The sequence below is a fragment of the Acomys minous genome (genome assembly GCF_964271855.1).
Source record: "Acomys minous genome assembly, chromosome: 6".
In the NCBI taxonomy this organism is placed as follows: Eukaryota; Metazoa; Chordata; class Mammalia; order Rodentia; family Muridae; genus Acomys; species Acomys minous.
In genome coordinates this window covers 105,075,395-105,092,804 of record NC_140487.1, presented here as the reverse complement: position 1 = coordinate 105,092,804, position 17,410 = coordinate 105,075,395, and the positions used below count along the sequence as shown (strand labels likewise).

The 17,410-nt window shown below is 54.6% G+C and overlaps 1 protein-coding gene across 2 annotated transcripts in view; it reads left to right on the top strand.

Annotated features, from left to right (window-relative positions):
• Positions 1–17,229, top strand: part of NHSL3 (NHS like 3) — a 31,047-nt gene extending 13,818 nt beyond the window's left edge. For both annotated transcript variants that reach the window (XM_084787862.1, XM_084787861.1), the window contains exons 2-7: positions 10,666–10,836; positions 10,920–10,975; positions 11,221–11,341; positions 12,276–12,389; positions 12,474–14,990; positions 15,364–17,229. In XM_084787862.1, coding sequence (XP_084643988.1) covers positions 10,666–10,836; positions 10,920–10,975; positions 11,221–11,341; positions 12,276–12,389; positions 12,474–14,990; positions 15,364–15,386 — 3,002 coding nt within the window. In that variant the 3' untranslated portion in view covers positions 15,387–17,229. The remainder of the gene's footprint in view (positions 1–10,665; positions 10,837–10,919; positions 10,976–11,220; positions 11,342–12,275; positions 12,390–12,473; positions 14,991–15,363) is intronic.
• Positions 17,230–17,410: the final 181 nt, after the last annotated feature.

Here is a 17,410-nt window from a genome sequence, read left to right as displayed (position 1 = left end):
ACTGTGGGAGAGGGGGTCAGGGGTCAGGTAGGGAGGCCCCCAGGGCTTAGAGGGAACAGATAGGGACAGGAAGTGCAGATCTAAGGGAGAGTGGCCTCTTGCCTTGATCCAATGCCCTTGGGTGGTGGAAAGGGGCCTACGTGGGGAAGGCAAAGTGTCCCGTGGGCTAAAAAAGACATTGCATCCTGCAGGGATCGTTTCTCAGGTGTCCTGTCCGACTTGTCCCCCCAGGCCAGCAGGTTCCAGGTCCTGGGCAGATTGGGGAGTGAACGGAGCAAATTGAGAGTTCAGGACGGCCACCCACCTTACCAGCCTCTCTTCCAGCTCTCTCTCCCGGTACTGTCAGGCACACCAGGCCTGTTGAAGTTACCATTCTCCTCCTGGGAGACTGAGCGAAGGGGCTGGTGGGACAGACTCCTTGGAATGCCTGTGTCCTCTTCTCCAGCTGAAGGCCTGAGATCTTCCAAGTCCCAAGACTGGGAGGGGAGGCTTGCTGCCTCCTACTCCTTTTGCCCTTCCTTCTGTCCTTCTTCCTCCTCCTCGGAGACGGGGTTTCTCAGTGTAGCCTTGGCTATCTTAGACACAGTTTGCAGACCAGGCTGGCCTCTTGAACTCACATCAATCTTTTTGTCTCTGGAGCGCTGGGATTAAAGGCGTGTGACACCATGCCCGGCCCCCCTCTTCTTTTGGGGGAGACTTGTGACCAAACCATGTGATATTTGAACTTGCCTGTGCAAGTGCTGGGCTTCCAGATAAGGAACTTAGTCAGTCCTCATTGATCTGAGGTGGCTGTGATAAGCTGAGCCACCTTTCTCTCTCCCTTTTTAATGAATTATCTGTTCTTATTTTATGTGCACTGGTGTTTTGCCTACATGTATGTCTGTGTGAGGGTGTTGAATTCCCTGGAGCTGCCATGTGGGTGGGAATTGAACCTGGGTCCTCTGGAAGAGTGGACCATGCTCCTAACTGTTGAGCCGTCTCTCCAGCCCCTGAATCAACTTTCTGTCTCATGCATGATTCTAAAAGGTGTTAAGACCCAGACCACTGCCCTCCCCCCTTCTAGAGGCAGAGTTATACATGCAAAAGACCTTAGAGATTATCTCTCCCACACTACAATCAGAGAAACTGAGGCCTGCCAATGGGGATTAAACTTCAGCTAAGGGCCAACCAGAGCGCAGCCAGGGTTGCAGTCTGTTCTTAAGCCTGGACTGCCAGATAGGGTGAGGTCGCTGAGGAGGCACAGGGAGCTGATGTTAAGTGTGCCTTATCAGACTTTATCTTAATGGTCATTAAGTCCACTTGAGATTGGAGGAGAGCTCCGGAAGTGGGCAGGGGCAGGAAGTGGGCCAGGGCAGCGAGCAGCTGGTTGCATGAGAAGAACACATGGTTTTGCAGCTAGTCAGAGCTGGTTCAAAGTGTGACCCTACTCTATCTTTACTAGCCCTGTGACCTTGAACAAGTCACTGCCCCTTGACGTGAGCCTCGGTAGAGAGGACTTTGTGAGGCCTGAATCTCCTCAGGAAGCAGGCGCGCAAACACTAGTTGCCGCTGTGTTGTGAGTAGAAATGAGGAATGTCCTTTCTGTACTGCCCATGCCCTGGACAGGCCAAGGCCAGCTCTGATCCTTTGATCCAAAACTGTGTGTTTATGGTGGGTTATGTAGCTTTCTCTCCCTCCCCCCTTGCCTCCCTCTGCCCCCTCCCCCTCTCTCCTTTGGTTTTTGGAGACAGGGTTTCTGCCTTGGGTGTCCTCTACTCACTTTGTAGACCAGGCTGGCCTCAAACTCACTGCCTCCCTGAGTGCTGGGATTAAAGGTGTTTGCTAACAAGCCCTGCTCTTCTCTTTTTGGCCAGAGTTTCACATAGCCCAGGCTGGCCTCAGATCCTGCAGGGATTACAGACACAGGCCACTGTCCTGTTTTATGAGGTGCTGAGAATCAAACCTAGAGCCTCCTGCAAGCACTTTACCAATTGAGCTATATCCCCAGCCCAACCAAATAATTAAAAAAAAAAAAAAGAGATTTATTGAACTCAGGACCTTTGGAAGAGCAGCCAGTGCTCTTAACCGCTGAGCCATCTCTCTAGCCCCAATTTTTTTTTTCTTTATGGATAGTGTTGGGTGTCAGACTCAGAGCCTCTTAGGCATTCTGGGCAAGGGTTCTGCCACTGAGCCATATCCCCAGTGTTGCTAACTTTTTCTCTCTGGCTTGCTTGCTCTCAAGTTATTGATTTACCCTTTTATTTTGTTTTTTTGGTTTGTTCGAGACGGGGGTTTCTCTGCGTTATCTTGGCTGTCCTGAACTCACTTTGTAGACCAGGCTAGCCTTGAGCTCACAGCGATCCACCTGCCTCTGCCTCCCGAGTCCTGGGGTTAAAGGTGTGTGCCACCACACCCGGCTGATTTACCTATTTTAAGTTTAGGGGTGCTCGGACTGCATGGACTTCTTGTGGGTTGGTCCACCATATGTTTCCTGTGCCCCCAGAAGATCCCCTGGGGACTGGAGTTATAGATGGTTGTGAACCTCCGTTTAGGTGCTGGGAATTGACCCCCAGTTCTCTGGATGAACACTCAGTGTTCTTAGTCTCTGGGCTTTCCCTCTAAGCTGCCTCTTTGATACAGGCTGAGTGTCAGACACATAGTGGTCCTCTGTCTCAAGTGCCATGCTAGTTGAGTGACTTTCTTTAGTGTCCCCAGGCGGTCTGAAGTGAGGTGGACATTTGGGTCCTCCTTCACAGAAGAGCAGACAGAGGCGGCAGGAGGCGTGATGTATTTGTCCAAAGCCTGGAATCCAATTCTTCTGATTCTTGGCCCTTTCCTCCATTGCTTCATGCTGGCTGCTTCCCTGGCATCCATAAAATGGGCCTAATCATGCTTCGAAGGATCAAAAGAGAGGGCTGGAAAATGCAGAACTCTCTGGCCGAAAGGGGTTTATTATACTGTCGCTGTTGGGCCACATGCTGACCGGGAAACTCATTATGACATTTACTAAATTATTGTCGCTAATCCCTTCCCTGTACTACTGCCTGTCCCCCTAGGGCACCCTGTGGGATGGGATCCTCCCCTTCCTTCTGGCCCAGGTACTCCCTGCCCCCCCCCAATATTTACATTAGAACCTGCCTGGCCTGTCGGCTCCCCCCCACCCCCACCCCCGTGGGTCTGGACATTAGGAGACCTCTCATCTTCAGAGTTGGGGTGTAGCGTTTTTGAAGGGAGGGGGGCTGAAGGCCTTGGTTACCCTTTACCCACTGACAGACCTGGGACTGCCATGGCATTTGATGTGGAATAGAAATTTAAATGGGGCCCCATACTTCCTGGTTAGATGACCTTCCGGAAGCAAGGTCTCTTCCCCTTGAGTCTCCTTGTGCCCCTTTGCAAAAACAGACTTCCCTTTGCCTTTGGGTGGGGGAGGAAGGGAAAGTGTGGATATCAAGGTGCCTCCCCTGTGTTAGATATGTGGAAAGAACAGCCCCGACACTAGCTTCCGCCTCTGCCTCTAGCTTGTTTACCTGGATAGAGTGGGGTTGAGACCTCCTCTAAACATCCTGAGTCCTCCTGGCTGGAGAGCTGGCTCAGGGCAGAAGGGACAGGAGCAGAGGGTTGGCCAGAGGGTGCCAGCTCCTGAGCGAGGCCACCTGGCCAGCTGTGCCCTCCCCGCCCCTCATTCCTCTCCCCTGAGTCACGCCTGTACACTTGTGGGTGCGCCACCCCCGCCCCTTGCTCTGGAATGGGGCAGGTTGAGGCCTCACCCCATAGGGGGGGGATGTTGCCAAGAGAATATGTGCACACATGCGCACAAGGGAACGCTGGCTCTGGAGGGAGATGGGGGCCCTTGTCCCTATCCCCAGGCTTAGGAAAGCCCCTGGGTAGTAAGTACACACACCTGCCTTCCTGTGCCCAGCAGCCACTTGGCAGGCCTTTGTGGGTGTCTCTAGCCCAGCCAGGAGGTGAGGAGGCTGGAGCTGGGGTGGCCTGTGTACGTGTAGTCCTGGATGTATCCCTCTGTGGAGGTGGTCACCGTGGGGCGTTCTGGGGGCCATATATGCCTCTGCCCCTGGCCGTGTCAGAGTTCAAGAGCTAGCAGGCTCTGTGTTTCCTGGTGTGCCTCGTAGAGCAGCTCAGATCCAGAGGCCCCCTCCCTCAGGCAGGTGGGGGTGGGGTGGCGCTCCTGCTGGAGCCGTCACCTCAAGGCCTCTGCCCAGGCTGTACCTGTAAACTGGGAGCTGGGAAGGCCTCAGCTAGGACTCTTCAGCTGTGGCCTTGGGCAGCTCCTCCCCTTCTCCTGTTATCAGTCTTTGGAAGGTCCCTCCCCATCCCATACTCAGGTTACAGAGCCCCTCCCTAAGCAAGCCGCTGGTCTGTAGACCTTATTCCTGGGGTGGCTCAGAGCTGGTTCTGGGTAGGGGGAGACGTGTTGAGGGCCCTGGCTGTAGGCTGCGAATTTTAAAGCGGTGACCTTGAATGACAGTGGGAGGTCTAAGACCTCTGGGCCAAAATCACTGTGCCCCCAATTTAGCAGGAGCCCAGCCCCCTTTTCCCTGAAGGGAAGCTGAGGGTGCTCAGGAGTCAGCTGAAGCTTGGGGAGTCTCCTAGCTCCTGGGCCTCCTGGGCCTCTGAGTTACCAGTGTTCCTGCGTCCCAGGGCTGAGCAACATCCTCGAGGGCAGTTGCAGGCTTTCCTTTCTGCCATTACCTGCTAGGCAGTCGTCACCACACAGGTGCCTAGATAGGACGGCCTGATGGGTCCTGCCTAGAAGCAGAGGACAAGGGCAGCGTGAGCTTCAGAACCTTCCAGTTTATAGAGACGATGGAGTCCGTGGCCCCCACGTCACCCCTCCCCCACCACAGGGAGGTCAGGTTTGTAAGCTGACACAGTAAATGGAACGTGACTTTTCGGTTCAGATTGTTCTCAGCGGAAAAAGCTCCTGCCGCGCATGCGCAGCGGAGGCCGAGAGCGCTCAGCATCTTCATACCCGTTTGCTCCACTGTCTCATTTCCTCATCTGTAAAATGGGACCAAGGCAGGGGGTGGGGTGGGGTGGGGGTGGAGCTCGGCCGGTAGAGTGCTCGCCTAGCATGGAGGGATCTCTGGGGTTGCTGCTCTCTAGCAGCATAGAGATTGGGTATTGTGGGGCAAGTCTGTAATCCCATCACTTGGGAGGTGGAGTCAGGAGGAGCGGAGGATGAAGGTCAGGTCAGCTGGGTCAGTAAGTGGGCAGAGGGCTTGCTGCCCCTCCTAGCTTCCCATGTTCAGTCCCTGGGGTCCACGTGGTGGACCAACTCCTAAAGGTTGTCTTCAGACCTCCACATGTGTGCAGTGGTGTGTGCATCCGTACACGTACACACAAAATCATGTAATGATTGAAATAAGTTCAAAGTCATCCTCGGCTATCTGTCATTTTTGAGGCCAGTGTGGCCCGCAAAGACCCTTCCTCAAAAGGGGGAAAAAAAAAAGTCAGGTGGTGAGGACATGTACCTTTAATCCCAGCACTCAGGAGGCAGAGACAGGCAGCTCTCTGTGAGTCCTAGGCCAGCCTGGTCTACAAAGAGAGTTCCAGGACAGCCATGGCTGTTGTTACACAGAGAAACCCTGCCTCGAGAAAAACCAAAAGTAAAATAAAAGTTCTCTTTTTCTGGGCACTGGTGGTGCACACCTTTAATCCCAGCACTTGGGAGGCAGAGGCAGAGGCAGAGGTAGAGGCAGGCAGATCTCTGAGTTGAGGCCAGCCTGGTCTACAGAGTGATTCCAGGATAGCCAGGGCTACACACAGAGAAACTCTGTCTCAAAAAGACTAAAAAGAAATAAAGAAAAGAGAAAAACACAGAAAAAAGTGTCTGTTTCTACTAGGTGTGATGGCGCCCGCCCGCAGGAGACTGATATAGTAAGATTGCTACAAGTTTGGCCCCAGCCCCAGCTAACATGTACACAGATACACCAACCCTATTCTGTTAAAAACCAAAGCGTACACCTTTAATCCCAGCACTTGAGAGGCAGAGGCAGGTGGATCTCTTGAGTTCGAGGCCAGTCTGGTCTACAAAGTGAGTCCAGGGCAGCCAAAGCTATACAGAGAAACCCTGTCTTGAAAAACCAAAACCAACCAACCAACCAACCAACCAAACAAACAAACAAAACCCCCAAAAACAAAGCAGTAAAAAGTGCCTGCTTTTTAAGATTATTGTGTAGATATTACTTTATTGCTGCATATTCTGCCCCATTTAAAAACATTTATTTATGCATATGAATGCTCTGTTTGCATGAACGCCTGCATGACAGAAGAGGACATCAGATCCCATATACAGATGGCTGTGAGCCACCATGTGGTTGCTGGGACTTGAACTCAGGACCTCTGAAAGAGAAGCCAGCGCTCTTAACCTCTGCTATCTCCTGTTTTCTTTTTTTCCAGACAGGGTTTCTCTGTGTAGCTCTGGCTGTCTTGGAACTCCCTTTGTATACTAAGCTGGCATCAGGCTGAGAGACCCGCCAGCCTCTGCCAGGCTTATGCCAGCACTGCCCGTCTTCTTTTCTTTTCTTTTCTTTTTTTCCTTTTGGTTTTTTTTGAGGCAGGGTTTCTCTGTGTAGCCTTGGCTGCCCTGGACTCACTCTGTAGACCAGGCTGGCCTCGAACTCAGGGATCCACCTGCCTCTGCCTCCTGAGTGCTGGGCTCAAAGGCAAGCGCCACCACCGCCCGGCTAACGTTTCTTTTCTAGAGTAAGGTTCCAGTCAGCGCTTGAGTAGTCTTCGGGGGCCAGAGCTAAATGGAGAATAGTGGGTGCAGAGGGGTCTTGTAACTTTAGGGTCACTAGATTCTTAGCTATTTGTGGAGGGGTACAGTGAGGGAGAGGTGTCCCCACATGAGCTTGGGGTGCAGCAGGACACAGTTCACAGACCCTTTAGTCTTGGCTACTGTGGTCTCTCTCGAGGATCTCATAGTAACTGTCACTGCCCAGCTGAAACTTTCATTGACCTCCCAGGGTAAGGTCCAGGGGTCACCTGACCTGCCTCTTGCTCTCCTGATTCTCTCTTCCCCCCTGGTTTTCCAGCTGGGCTGGCTCCCCTGGTAGAGAAACTTACTGCTCTACCTCAAGGCCTTTGCATTAGGCAGTGCCTGCCCTGGCTAGAGCTTCTTGATTCAGGAACTGATGCCTTGGAACTGCAGTCACAGACGGCTGTGAGCCACCATGTGGGTGCTGGGATTGCAGCCTATGCCTTCCGCAAGCGCAGCCAGCGCTCTTAGGCGCCCAGTCACTTCTCCAGATCCTTTTTGCTTTGTTTTTGTTTTTTGCTCTTTTTTTTTTGAGACAGGGTTTCTCTGTGTAGCCTTGGCTGTCCTAGACTCATTCTGTAGACCAGGCAGGCTCACAGAGATCTGCCTACCTCTGCCTTCCTGAGTGCTGGGATTATAGGCATGTGCCAAGGTGCCTGGCTTTTTTAGTTCTTTTTGAGACAGAGTTTCATTTTGTAGACTAAGCAATCTAGAACTTGTGACCATATGCCTGTCATATGCTGAGGAAACACGTGTGCATCATCACACCTGGCTTATTTTATTTTTATATATGTATATATATATATCTGTCTCTCATGTGCTGGTTCCCGAGGAGGCCGGAAGAAAGTGTTGGGTCCCAAAGGGAGTTAGAGGCTGGTTACGAGATCTGCAACCAGCTCTTCAGAAGTAGCAAGCATCTTTAATCACCGAGCCATCTTTCCAGCCCCTACATCTACCGCAGACCAACCGCTTTTTTTTTGAGACAGCTTCTTGCTATGTAGCCCAGACTAGCATGGACATCACTGGGTAGCCTGAGCTGGCCTTGAACTCACCGCTCTCCTGAGTACTGGGATGACAGGTGTGTGCCACCAAGCCAAGCCAGGTTGTTGACCTTGCTTATGTGAGGTTTTGGCTTGTGTGATGGATTTGAATCTGCATCCGAACCTGACTTCCTTCCTTTCCCTCTTCTTCCTCCCGTCCCCTCCCCTCCCCTCTCCCCTCTCCCCCTCTCCTTTCCCTTCTCCTCCCTCCTCCCCCCTCCCCTCCCTTCCTCTCCCCTTTTTTGACCTCCACCTATGGGTTATTTCTGTCCTAGTTCAGGATGGCGGCTAGGAAGAACTGTAGGCTGAAAGAACAGGTCTGTGTTGAAGCCCCTGCCTCTCCTGGCCTGTCTGGTGTCACGCTGCCCAAGTGGGAAGAAAGTTCTTCAGAAAGTGTGATGCTAAACTGGCGTGAGTGGCCTGGCTGCTGCCATCGGCCACTCTGATTCTCCCTCCCTCTGAGGACCTCACTGGCCTCACGTTATGTGTTGTATTGAGGCCAGCTCCATCCCTGTCGTCCGTCCTCACAGGCAGCCCTGGGCGCCTCCTGCCTGGTTGGTTCCATGAGCTGAGCTTTCTTTAGGAAATTACCTTAATTAGCCGTGATGGCTGGGTCTCGGGCATGGGCACCACGCCAGGTCTGGTCCGGTGGCTCTTCCACCTCCCATCTGGCAGCTGGGACCCTTCCATTAGCTCCCGGCACCCAAATGTTTCTTGTGGGGCAGAGTCAGTGATCCACAGCTGGCATTGCGTGTCTTGTCTCTGCTATCTCCCGTTATACTCAGTCTCTGGGCCTCAGTTTCCCCGTGTCCCGCTTGGGGGGTGAGGTGGGGTGGGGTTACTGGATGGGCGGGATCTGTGGCTAAGGTGGGAGGAGAACCTGGAGCAGTCCCTCCCCCCCCTCCTGCCCGAACCGTGCTTGCGGCTGGCTGGGAGCCTGCTTCGCATCACTGCATCCCCGAGTCCCCTTGGGGCTGGGCTGTAGCGAAGGTGTTGCCTGGAGCTCTGGGGAGGGTTAATTGAGGTAGAGGCGTTCTGGTGCAGACATGGTCGTGTTCCTGGGCCGACGCCTCCCAGCGCTTCTTGAGGTCTTTAAGAAGAAGGGTGAGTGGGTGTGGCTGTGGTGGTGGGGGGGGAGGTATGCAAGGGGGTGACAGCTCTCTTCACCAGACTCTTAGTTTAGTGGGGATGAAGGCTAGAATGAGTGGTGATGGGGAGGGATCCGGTCACTGGGCTGGCTGCAGTCTGAGCCTGCAGCCATGCTTTTGTCCGGCAGCTTTGTTGTTGCCTTTGTCTGAGAGCTGCTCACGATCCAGGAAGGTGAACTCAGGTGTCTCTGACCTTGGAGTCTGCTGTCCTAGGGCTAGAGTACTACTGCCGGGTTACCCACTCTTTACTGGGTGTAGCTCAGAATCTCAGTTTAGAGAGAGGGCAGCCCCCTCCAGAGTCATTTCAGCAGTAGGAAGATACATGGGAGCCCCAAGGAAAGGGCACCCTGGGAACCACATTTGGACGGGCAGTCCTTTGCCTAGGAGCCTGGCTTTTAGACCTAGATTCCGATGTGGGCGCTATAGTTTCCTGTGCTTTTGGAGGGCGGGCGACCCTTGTGGGAATGCCTGGTTAGTCCCTGCTGTGTGAGCCATTTGCTGTGACTGTAGGAAGGCGGTTTCCACTTGAGCCTGTTTCTCCACTTGTAAAATCATGGCATGGGGGGGGGGGGAAACACCCATGACTTCCCTGGGTACCGCTTAACTCTTCCTTGGTGGGATTCCTGTGGCTCCCGGGGCAGGCCCTCTGCCGCCGAACAGTCCTGAAGAAGGGAATGGCAGGTGCCTGAGCTGGAGACCCAGTTCCCAGGGTGGGGCCCCTTAGAGAGCTTGTTCTGTTACTGCCCCTCTTCTGGGCTCTGCCAAGGTCACATGCCCTTCCCAGAGGGTTTTGCTTGTGTTGTGGGTTTCATTTGAAGAGAGCCTGGGACTGCGAAGTTGCTGACACAGCCCCCGTCCTCAGGATTAGGTGACTAGCCCCTCTGTGGGCAGAGCTTGTAACAGGATCCTGTGTAATGGAGCCCTGGCTCCTCTGTACCTGGGGCCAGGCCAGGGCCTCCAGGAGAGGCTGTACCTGGCCTGTTCCCCCAAGAGAGGCTAAGGTCCCCGTGGGAGTTGAGGGGCCTGATCCCTCTCTTCCCCCCCTCCCCTGCTCATCCTGCCGGAGGACAGCCATATGGGTGAGTAGGTGTCCCTGGCCTACCCTTCCTTTAGGGTTTTCTGGGTGTCTGATTATGACTGACAGCTCCGTGGTTTTCCATGGCATCTTCTTGGCCTTGGGCCAAGGGGCTGTTTGAAGAATGTGTGTTTTTGTTTTTGTTTTTATCTTTTAAAGTGAAGTTTCATGTCTCCGTACAAGAAATGTATTTGCTACAGGTTCTGTGTATTAGGGGTATCTGTGGAACCCTGAGTGAACTGGGGATACAGTTCTGTGTATGCTTAGATATTATTTGTGTTTATGCAGAATGGTGTTATATGGGTCTGTGGAAGCTGGTGTGGGTGCATTTGTTGGTTTATACTTGGGTATTGTTTATGTGTGTACATCAATGACGCTTGTAAATGTCATGTGGATCTAGTGGGCGTGTGTGTGTGTGTGTGTGTGTGTGTGTGTTTGTGTGTGTGTGTGTGTGTTCTGCGTGTTGACCTTGTGCGGTCTCATTGTGTGATAACGATTACTCGGATACACGCACCCTTAGGTGCAGCTAGTGTGCGTACACGGGACGAGTGCGCGTCTAGGCGGTGCAAATGTATGTGCGCCGCATGGCCTGTGTTACCGTGCTCGTGCCTCTGGGCCTCACTTCCTTCTCCATCCCATTAGGCTCTGCCAAGGCTGAGAATGACAAAGGTCAGAGCACAGGGCCCAGCCAGGGGCCGGGACCTGTGGGAGACGAGCAACAGGACAATGTGTTCTTTCCCCGCGGGAGGCCGCCTCACCTGGAGGAGCTGCACACGCAGGCCCAGGAGGGGCTCCGCTCCTTACAGCACCAAGGTAACTCCCCTGCCCTGGTCAGTGCTGCTCTCAGCTCCTGGGGTCAGGGGCCTAGGCCAACACACCCTTCTGGTGTCTTCCAGAAAGACAGAAATTGAGCAAGGGTGGCTGGGACCATGGAGACACCCAGAGCATCCAGGTGAGCCCTGTGCCCAGCTCTGCTCTGCATCTTCCCTTTTGGCTTAGCTTCTGGTATGCATGGCTTTGGGCCTTTCTGGACTGTTCTGTATGTTGAAGAGGTAGATTAAATGCCCTCTGACAGCTAGTCCAGGCTTGCTCATCTGGTACCTGCTCGGTGCCGAGTGATGCTGGGAGAATCTGGGAGCGAAAGTTCCAGTGGGCACCTAAGGCAGCCCATCCAAGCTGCTCTCACTCCCCCTCCAGTCCTCCCGGACGGGGCCAGATGAAGACACCATCTCCTTCTGCAGTCAGAAGTCCTACATGACAGAGAGCTCCACAGCGGAGGATGCGCTCTCAGTCCGCTCGGAGATGATTCAGCGCAGAGGTGTGTTGTCAGCTACTGGGGTTCCTAGGCAGAGGAGAGAGGTGACAGGCACCGTGGTGTCACATCTGTCCCATTACCTGTGGGTAACTCTTTAATCCCAAGCTTCGTGATTTCAGCAAATTTAGGAGACAGTACTCTTTAGCTTCTTGGAGGTTCGTGGTGGACACTGATCCAGAGCCAGATAGTGAGGTGTGTGGGAACCTGGGCTTGTGGTAACTGAGCTGCAGTGTGACCAGGAACATAAACCTTTCACTCATGTTCTGACTGATGTTCTGTAAAAGCCAACCGATTGGCTTGCGGCAGAGCTCAGTTGGTATCATGCTTGCCCTAGCATGCAGGAAGTGCTGTGTTCAGACCCTGGCACCGTATGAAACAGTGTGGTGGCACACACCCGGAATCCCAGCACTTGGGAAACCAGAGGTATCAGAAATTCAGGATGGGCTGGGGACTGCCTCAGAGGGCATATGTAACCCATTGCTCCAGAAACAAAATCAGGGTATCAAGAACATTACTTAGCCGTGCGTGGTGGCACAAGCTTTTAATCCCAGCACTCGGGAGGCAGAGGCAGGCAGATTGTTGAGTTTGAGGCCAGCCTGGTCCACAGAGCGAACCCAGGACAGCCAAGGCTGCAAGAGAAACCCTGTGTTCAAAAACCAAAAAAAAAAAAAAAAAAAAAGAAAGAAAGAAAAGAAAAGAAAAAAAGCACATTATCTTACTGGAATGATTATCAGGCATTTAACATGATGATGTAATACGTTCACTAAGTACTAATGACTGTTCGCCAAATGGAAAGATCATTGTTGAATTAGTGAGGGGATTTCCAGAAGTCTTAAAAGGAAGCGCCTTGCCAGAGCGCTTACTAATACTTTATGAGTATCTGTAGAGTGCGCAGAGTCCTCTCTAACGGGGTTTCTCCCCCTGGACTGGCCCTTAGGTTCCACCTTCAGACCCCATGACTCATTCCCCAAATCTGGAAAGTCAGGGCGGCGCCGGCGGGAGCGGAGGAGCACGGTGCTGGGGCTGCCTCAGCACGTGCAGAAGGAACTTGGTGAGCTTTTGTTAGTGGGCAGTGGCCGTGGATGGGGGCGCCAGGCCAGCCCCTTTGCTCACCCCATCTCCTTGTCCACTAAAGGTCTGCGCAACAACCGAGAGGCACCAGGCACTCCACAGCCTCCCGGTCCTCGGGATGCTGTCCGCATTCCCACAGTGGATGGTCACCCGGCGGGCCTGGCCTTAGGGACCGGGGTTCGGGTGTCCCTGCAGGCTCTGGAGGCAGAAGCAGAGACTGGCACTGATACAGAGGCTATACTACAACGCCACATCGACCGTATTTACCATGACGACACACTTGTTGGCCGGTCCACCGGAGCGCGGCCTCCACCACTGACTCGGCCTATGTCTCTAGCAGTGCCTGGACTGACAGGAGGGGCAGGACCGTCAGAGCCATTGAGTCCAGCCATGTCTATCTCACCCCAGGCCACCTACTTGTCTAAGCTGATCCCACATGCTGTGCTGCCACCCACAGTGGATGTGGTGGCCCTGGGCCGTAGCAGCCTGCGCACTCTGAGCCGCTGCAGCCTGCTCTCTGCCAGCCCAGCTTCTGTCCGCTCGGTGGGCCGCTTCTCCTCAGCCTCGAGTCCACGGCCCCGAAGCCGCCATTCGTCCTCGTCCAGTGCCACCTGGAGCCATTCCCAATCCTCGGATACCATTGTGTCTGATGGGTCCACCCTCTCCTCCAAGGGGGGCTCTGAGGGCCAGCCGGAGGGCTCTATAGCTAGCAATAATGTGGTACCCCCTCCTCCAGGGGGCAGTGGGAGGGGCTCCCCCAGTGGCGGTAGCACTGCCGAGGTCTCAGACACAGCCAGCATCCGCAGCGGCAGCCAGTTGTCTGGCAGGAGCGTGTCCCTGCGTAAGATGAAACGGCCTCCCCCACCTCCCCGCCGCACGTACTCCCTCCATCAGCGGGGCTCGGCAATACCCGATGGGCCCTTAGGGCTGCCACCCAAACCTGATCGAAAGCAGCAGCCGCAGCCGCAGCCGCCCCGCCCGCCCCCCACAGGCGGGGCTTCAGGGGTGGGGCCAGCATCTTGTCCACCCAGCTCAGCAGGCAACTGGGGCTCTGGCTTGTCCCCAGGTGGTTCCAGGCGCCCACCACGTTCACCAGAACGGACACTTTCACCTTCTAGTGGATACTCAAGCCAAAGTGGTACCCCGACTCTCCCTCCCAAGGGTCTGGCAGGTGCCCCTGCTTCCCCAGGCAAGGCTCAGCCCCCCAAACCAGATCGAGTGACATCCCTCCGATCCCCTGGGACCTCTGTGTCCTCTTCCCTCACATCTCTGTGTTCCTCCTCTTCAGACCCTATTCCCTCAGACCGCTCTGGTCCACAGATGGCCACCCCCTTGGGTGACAGGTTTGTCATACCTCCTCATCCTAAGGTGCCTGCTCCCTTTTCTCCACCGCCTTCCAAGTCCAAGAGCACTAACCAAGCTGCCCCTGCCCTGGCTTCCCCCGCTGCGGCTCCTGGTCCAGTTTCTACCATTGATACCAGTCCTGCATCCCCGTCCGTGCCTCAGACAACCCTGACTCTACCCCAGGAGTCTCCCATTGCCTCCAAAGACCAGTCACCCCCACCATCCCCACCCCCATCTTATCATCCACCCCCACCACCTGGTAAGAAGCCTGAGGCGCTTGAGGAGGTCCCACCTCCCCCAGAGGCCACTGTGGAGGCCCTCCCAGATCCTAGCTGGCCCCCACCACCACCTCCCACACTTGAGGACCAGGACCTGTCCATGCCTGACTTTCCCCCGCCTGAGGAAGTCCTCTTCTCTGCAGGCCCTGAACCTGGCTCTCTAGAGCCCTGCAGCTCCCTGGGCGCCACTCCCCCAGATGCTAGCCCATCCCAAACCCCTCCGCCAGCCCCGCCTCCTCCACCTCCAGCGGCTTCTGTTTCCGAACCTCTGGCCAAGCTCCCTCAGAAGGACTGTGTGGCCAAGAACAGTGGGGCTGCCAGGGAGGATGCAGGCACACCTCTGGTCACACCCTCGCTGCTGCAGATGGTGCGGCTTCGCTCTGTGGGTGCTTCCGCAGGGGTTCCGAGTCAACCTCCAGGCTCATCAGCCCCCCAGAAGCCTCTGCGAAGAGCCCTGTCTGGGCGGGCCAGCCCAGTGCCTGCTGCCTCTGGGCTCCACGCTGCCGTCCGACTCAAGGCTTCCACCTTGGCTGCCAGTGAAAGCCCTAGTAGTGCTCTGCCCGCTGGACCACCAGAGGCAGAGCCACGGTCTCCACAGTCTCCTGCCTCCAAGGCCAGCTTCATCTTCTCCAAGGGCACCAAGAAACTGCAGCTCGAGCGGCCTGTGTCCCCCGAGGCCCAGGCTGACCTCCAGAGGAATCTGGTAGCTGAACTTCGGAGCATTTCAGAGCAGCGGCCAACCCAGGCCCAGAAGAAGCCTTCCAAGGCTCCCCCACCTGTGGCCCGTAAACCCTCTGTGGGAGTCCCTCCTCCTTCCCCCAGTTTTCCCAGGGCTGAGTGTCTTACTGCTCCATCCACCAACGGGCTCCCTCACGCTGAGGACAGGACTAAGGAGGAGCTGACGGAAAATGGAGATGTGCAGCTGGCTGGTACAGAGAAGATGGGTCCCCCTGGTTCAGGTACTGTAGGCACTGGGACAGCCAGTTGTCCGAGGGCCCGCCATGGCTGGGTGGCGGCATGTTCTTGGATCTAGAAAATGCTTCTGTTCTGGTTTTGAGATGGCTAGTGGACCGTCTTCAAACTAGTGATAGGAATTGGAGTGGGTGGGGATGGAGGGGACACTGGTAGCCGGCCTAAGCATATTTCCAGTTTTGTCACATCTCCCATCTTGGGTTGTAAAATGGGGCAGAGTCATCCGTGTTATTATCCCAATGTCAGTGAAGTGAGGGGATATAAAAGGTCGGGTGAGGATGTGTCTTGGGCTTTTTTTTGTTGTTGTTGTTGCCAGAATCAAGCTAGGAAGGAGGCTTGCTCAATGTCCTTTCCTCACAGATCCACAGAAGAAACTGGTCTGACCATCATCACTCAACTGGCACTGCTGACCCATCCCAGGGATGCAATCTCTCAGGGACCGAGCAGCTCCAAGGAAGAGAGGATCTGGCAGACACAACCTAAGACAGGATGCCTGCAGCCTTAATCTCCACAGCCTTCCATGTTTATGCAAGCCTGGTGTTTCCCTGTCCTCCAAGTCACCCCCTCCCTCATGCCTTTTCCTGAAAGGCATCACCTCCAGCAGCCTTGGCCTTAGCCTCATCTTGGAGAAGGTAGCTGGTGGGACTGGGTGCCTGTGCCCCACCCCCACCCCGGCCCCAAGGCCACGGAGGCGGGGGTGGAGCATGTTTGTTTTGTTTCATGTCTGGAACCATGTTTATTGTAGTCCAGAATCAAAGCACTTTGCAAAGTGGCTGCATGTCCATGCTCCAGGGCTCAGGAAACCACATTCCAAGAGCGGTTTACACAGCGGCAGCGGCAGTCCATGGTAGCCAGCCCCCAGCTGGGACCAGTCTGTCCACTCTGCCAGCCCAGTCCACTCCTCTCCTTAGTTCTTGGAGATGGGCAGGTCACTCATCCTCACAGACTTCCCAGGCTGGTGGCAGGAGGGGGCGGGGCTGTGGAATCCAAAGCACAAAGGCACAGTGGGCGCCAGCCTTCCTGTGCCTCAACTTACCACCAACCACTCTCTCGCCTTCTGATTCTGTCAGGTGCTCCTTATAGGGGGACTCTTTGGGTGAGAAGAGGAAGAGCCAGAGGTCTGCAGGCACTGTGCACTAAGAAACCAAAAACCAGACCAGAGCAGGGAGCCATCTGGGATCTTGGCACGCTCATCACCTGTCCTGTGACATTTGATTGGGTCTGGGTAGATGGGCACAGCTTGGAGCCAGGAGCCCACAGGGTGTGTCCATTTCAGCTTGGCAGGGAATACTGCCTAGGTTGTTGGAAGAGTCTGGCAGCGACTACTGGGCCTACTCCTCAGATTCCGTCTCTGACCTGTCTTACTCTTTGGTGCATGCTTTTTCTGCAGCTGCCTTTCAGCCAGGTGGAGGGAGCTGAGGCTGAGCACAAGGACGAGAAGCCACAGGCTTATGGCACTCCAGATTCTTCCCTAGTCCAAGAGGGGATACACAGGGCTTGTTTTGAGCAGGTGGGCGGCTATCCCCAGATAGGGGCCTCTGCCACTGATCTTTCTGGAATGTGATAAAGTGGAGTCCCTGTTGGCTCCAATGGCTGTGCCTCTTCAGGGTCACCCCTTGAATCGGCAAGAGACTCTCCCTGCCCCTGACTTTTCAAGAACTGGAGCAATGGGGTGACAGTCCAGGTTCCCTTGGCCTGCTTGCTAGGGTTGCTTGGTTGTCGCTCCCGTCTCTCCCTCCTCCACTGTGTCATAGGGAGCTGCTGCTAGGTGGATGAGGTATGGAAGGGGGCCAATCAAAGTGAGCACTGTTTCCGCTCCAGCATCCAGGACACCAGGCCCTGGCAGCAGGCTAGGAGCTGAGGGTGGGGAGGCATGGCTTAGTCTCCCCCCTTTAGTGTTACTGGAGCTCTTGCTCTGACTTGGGACCTCCAGTTTGTTTCCCTCCTGGGCGGGTGCAGAAGAAAAGAGAACCGAAGAGGGCAACATCTCTTTGTCTACTGGGGTAAATAAGTTTGACCTTGTGCAAGTGGAGAGACCAAAAGCCTCTGATTTTTAATTTGCATAAAAACATTAGAAGAGAGAAATATATATATTTCCTTAAATTTTTGAGTCTTTGATATGTCTATATAAACAATCCTTTCCCTATTCCTTCTCCTCTGAAGCTTAAGTGAGACACGACAAAGCTGTGTTTCATTAAAAGGTATTAATTAAATGATTGAAACTTGGCTGTGACTGCTGTTTTCCAGGTAATACATGGTAAAAAAGGCTTGAGGGATGCACACTGCAGGCTAGCATGAACCTAACCCTGAGGGCAATGAACCACAGAAAGATCTGGCTGGGGTAGGACAGGGCAGTGCTCAGGGCCCAGTCAGAAGAGGTGAGGTGGTGCCCTGCTTGCTGCAAGCA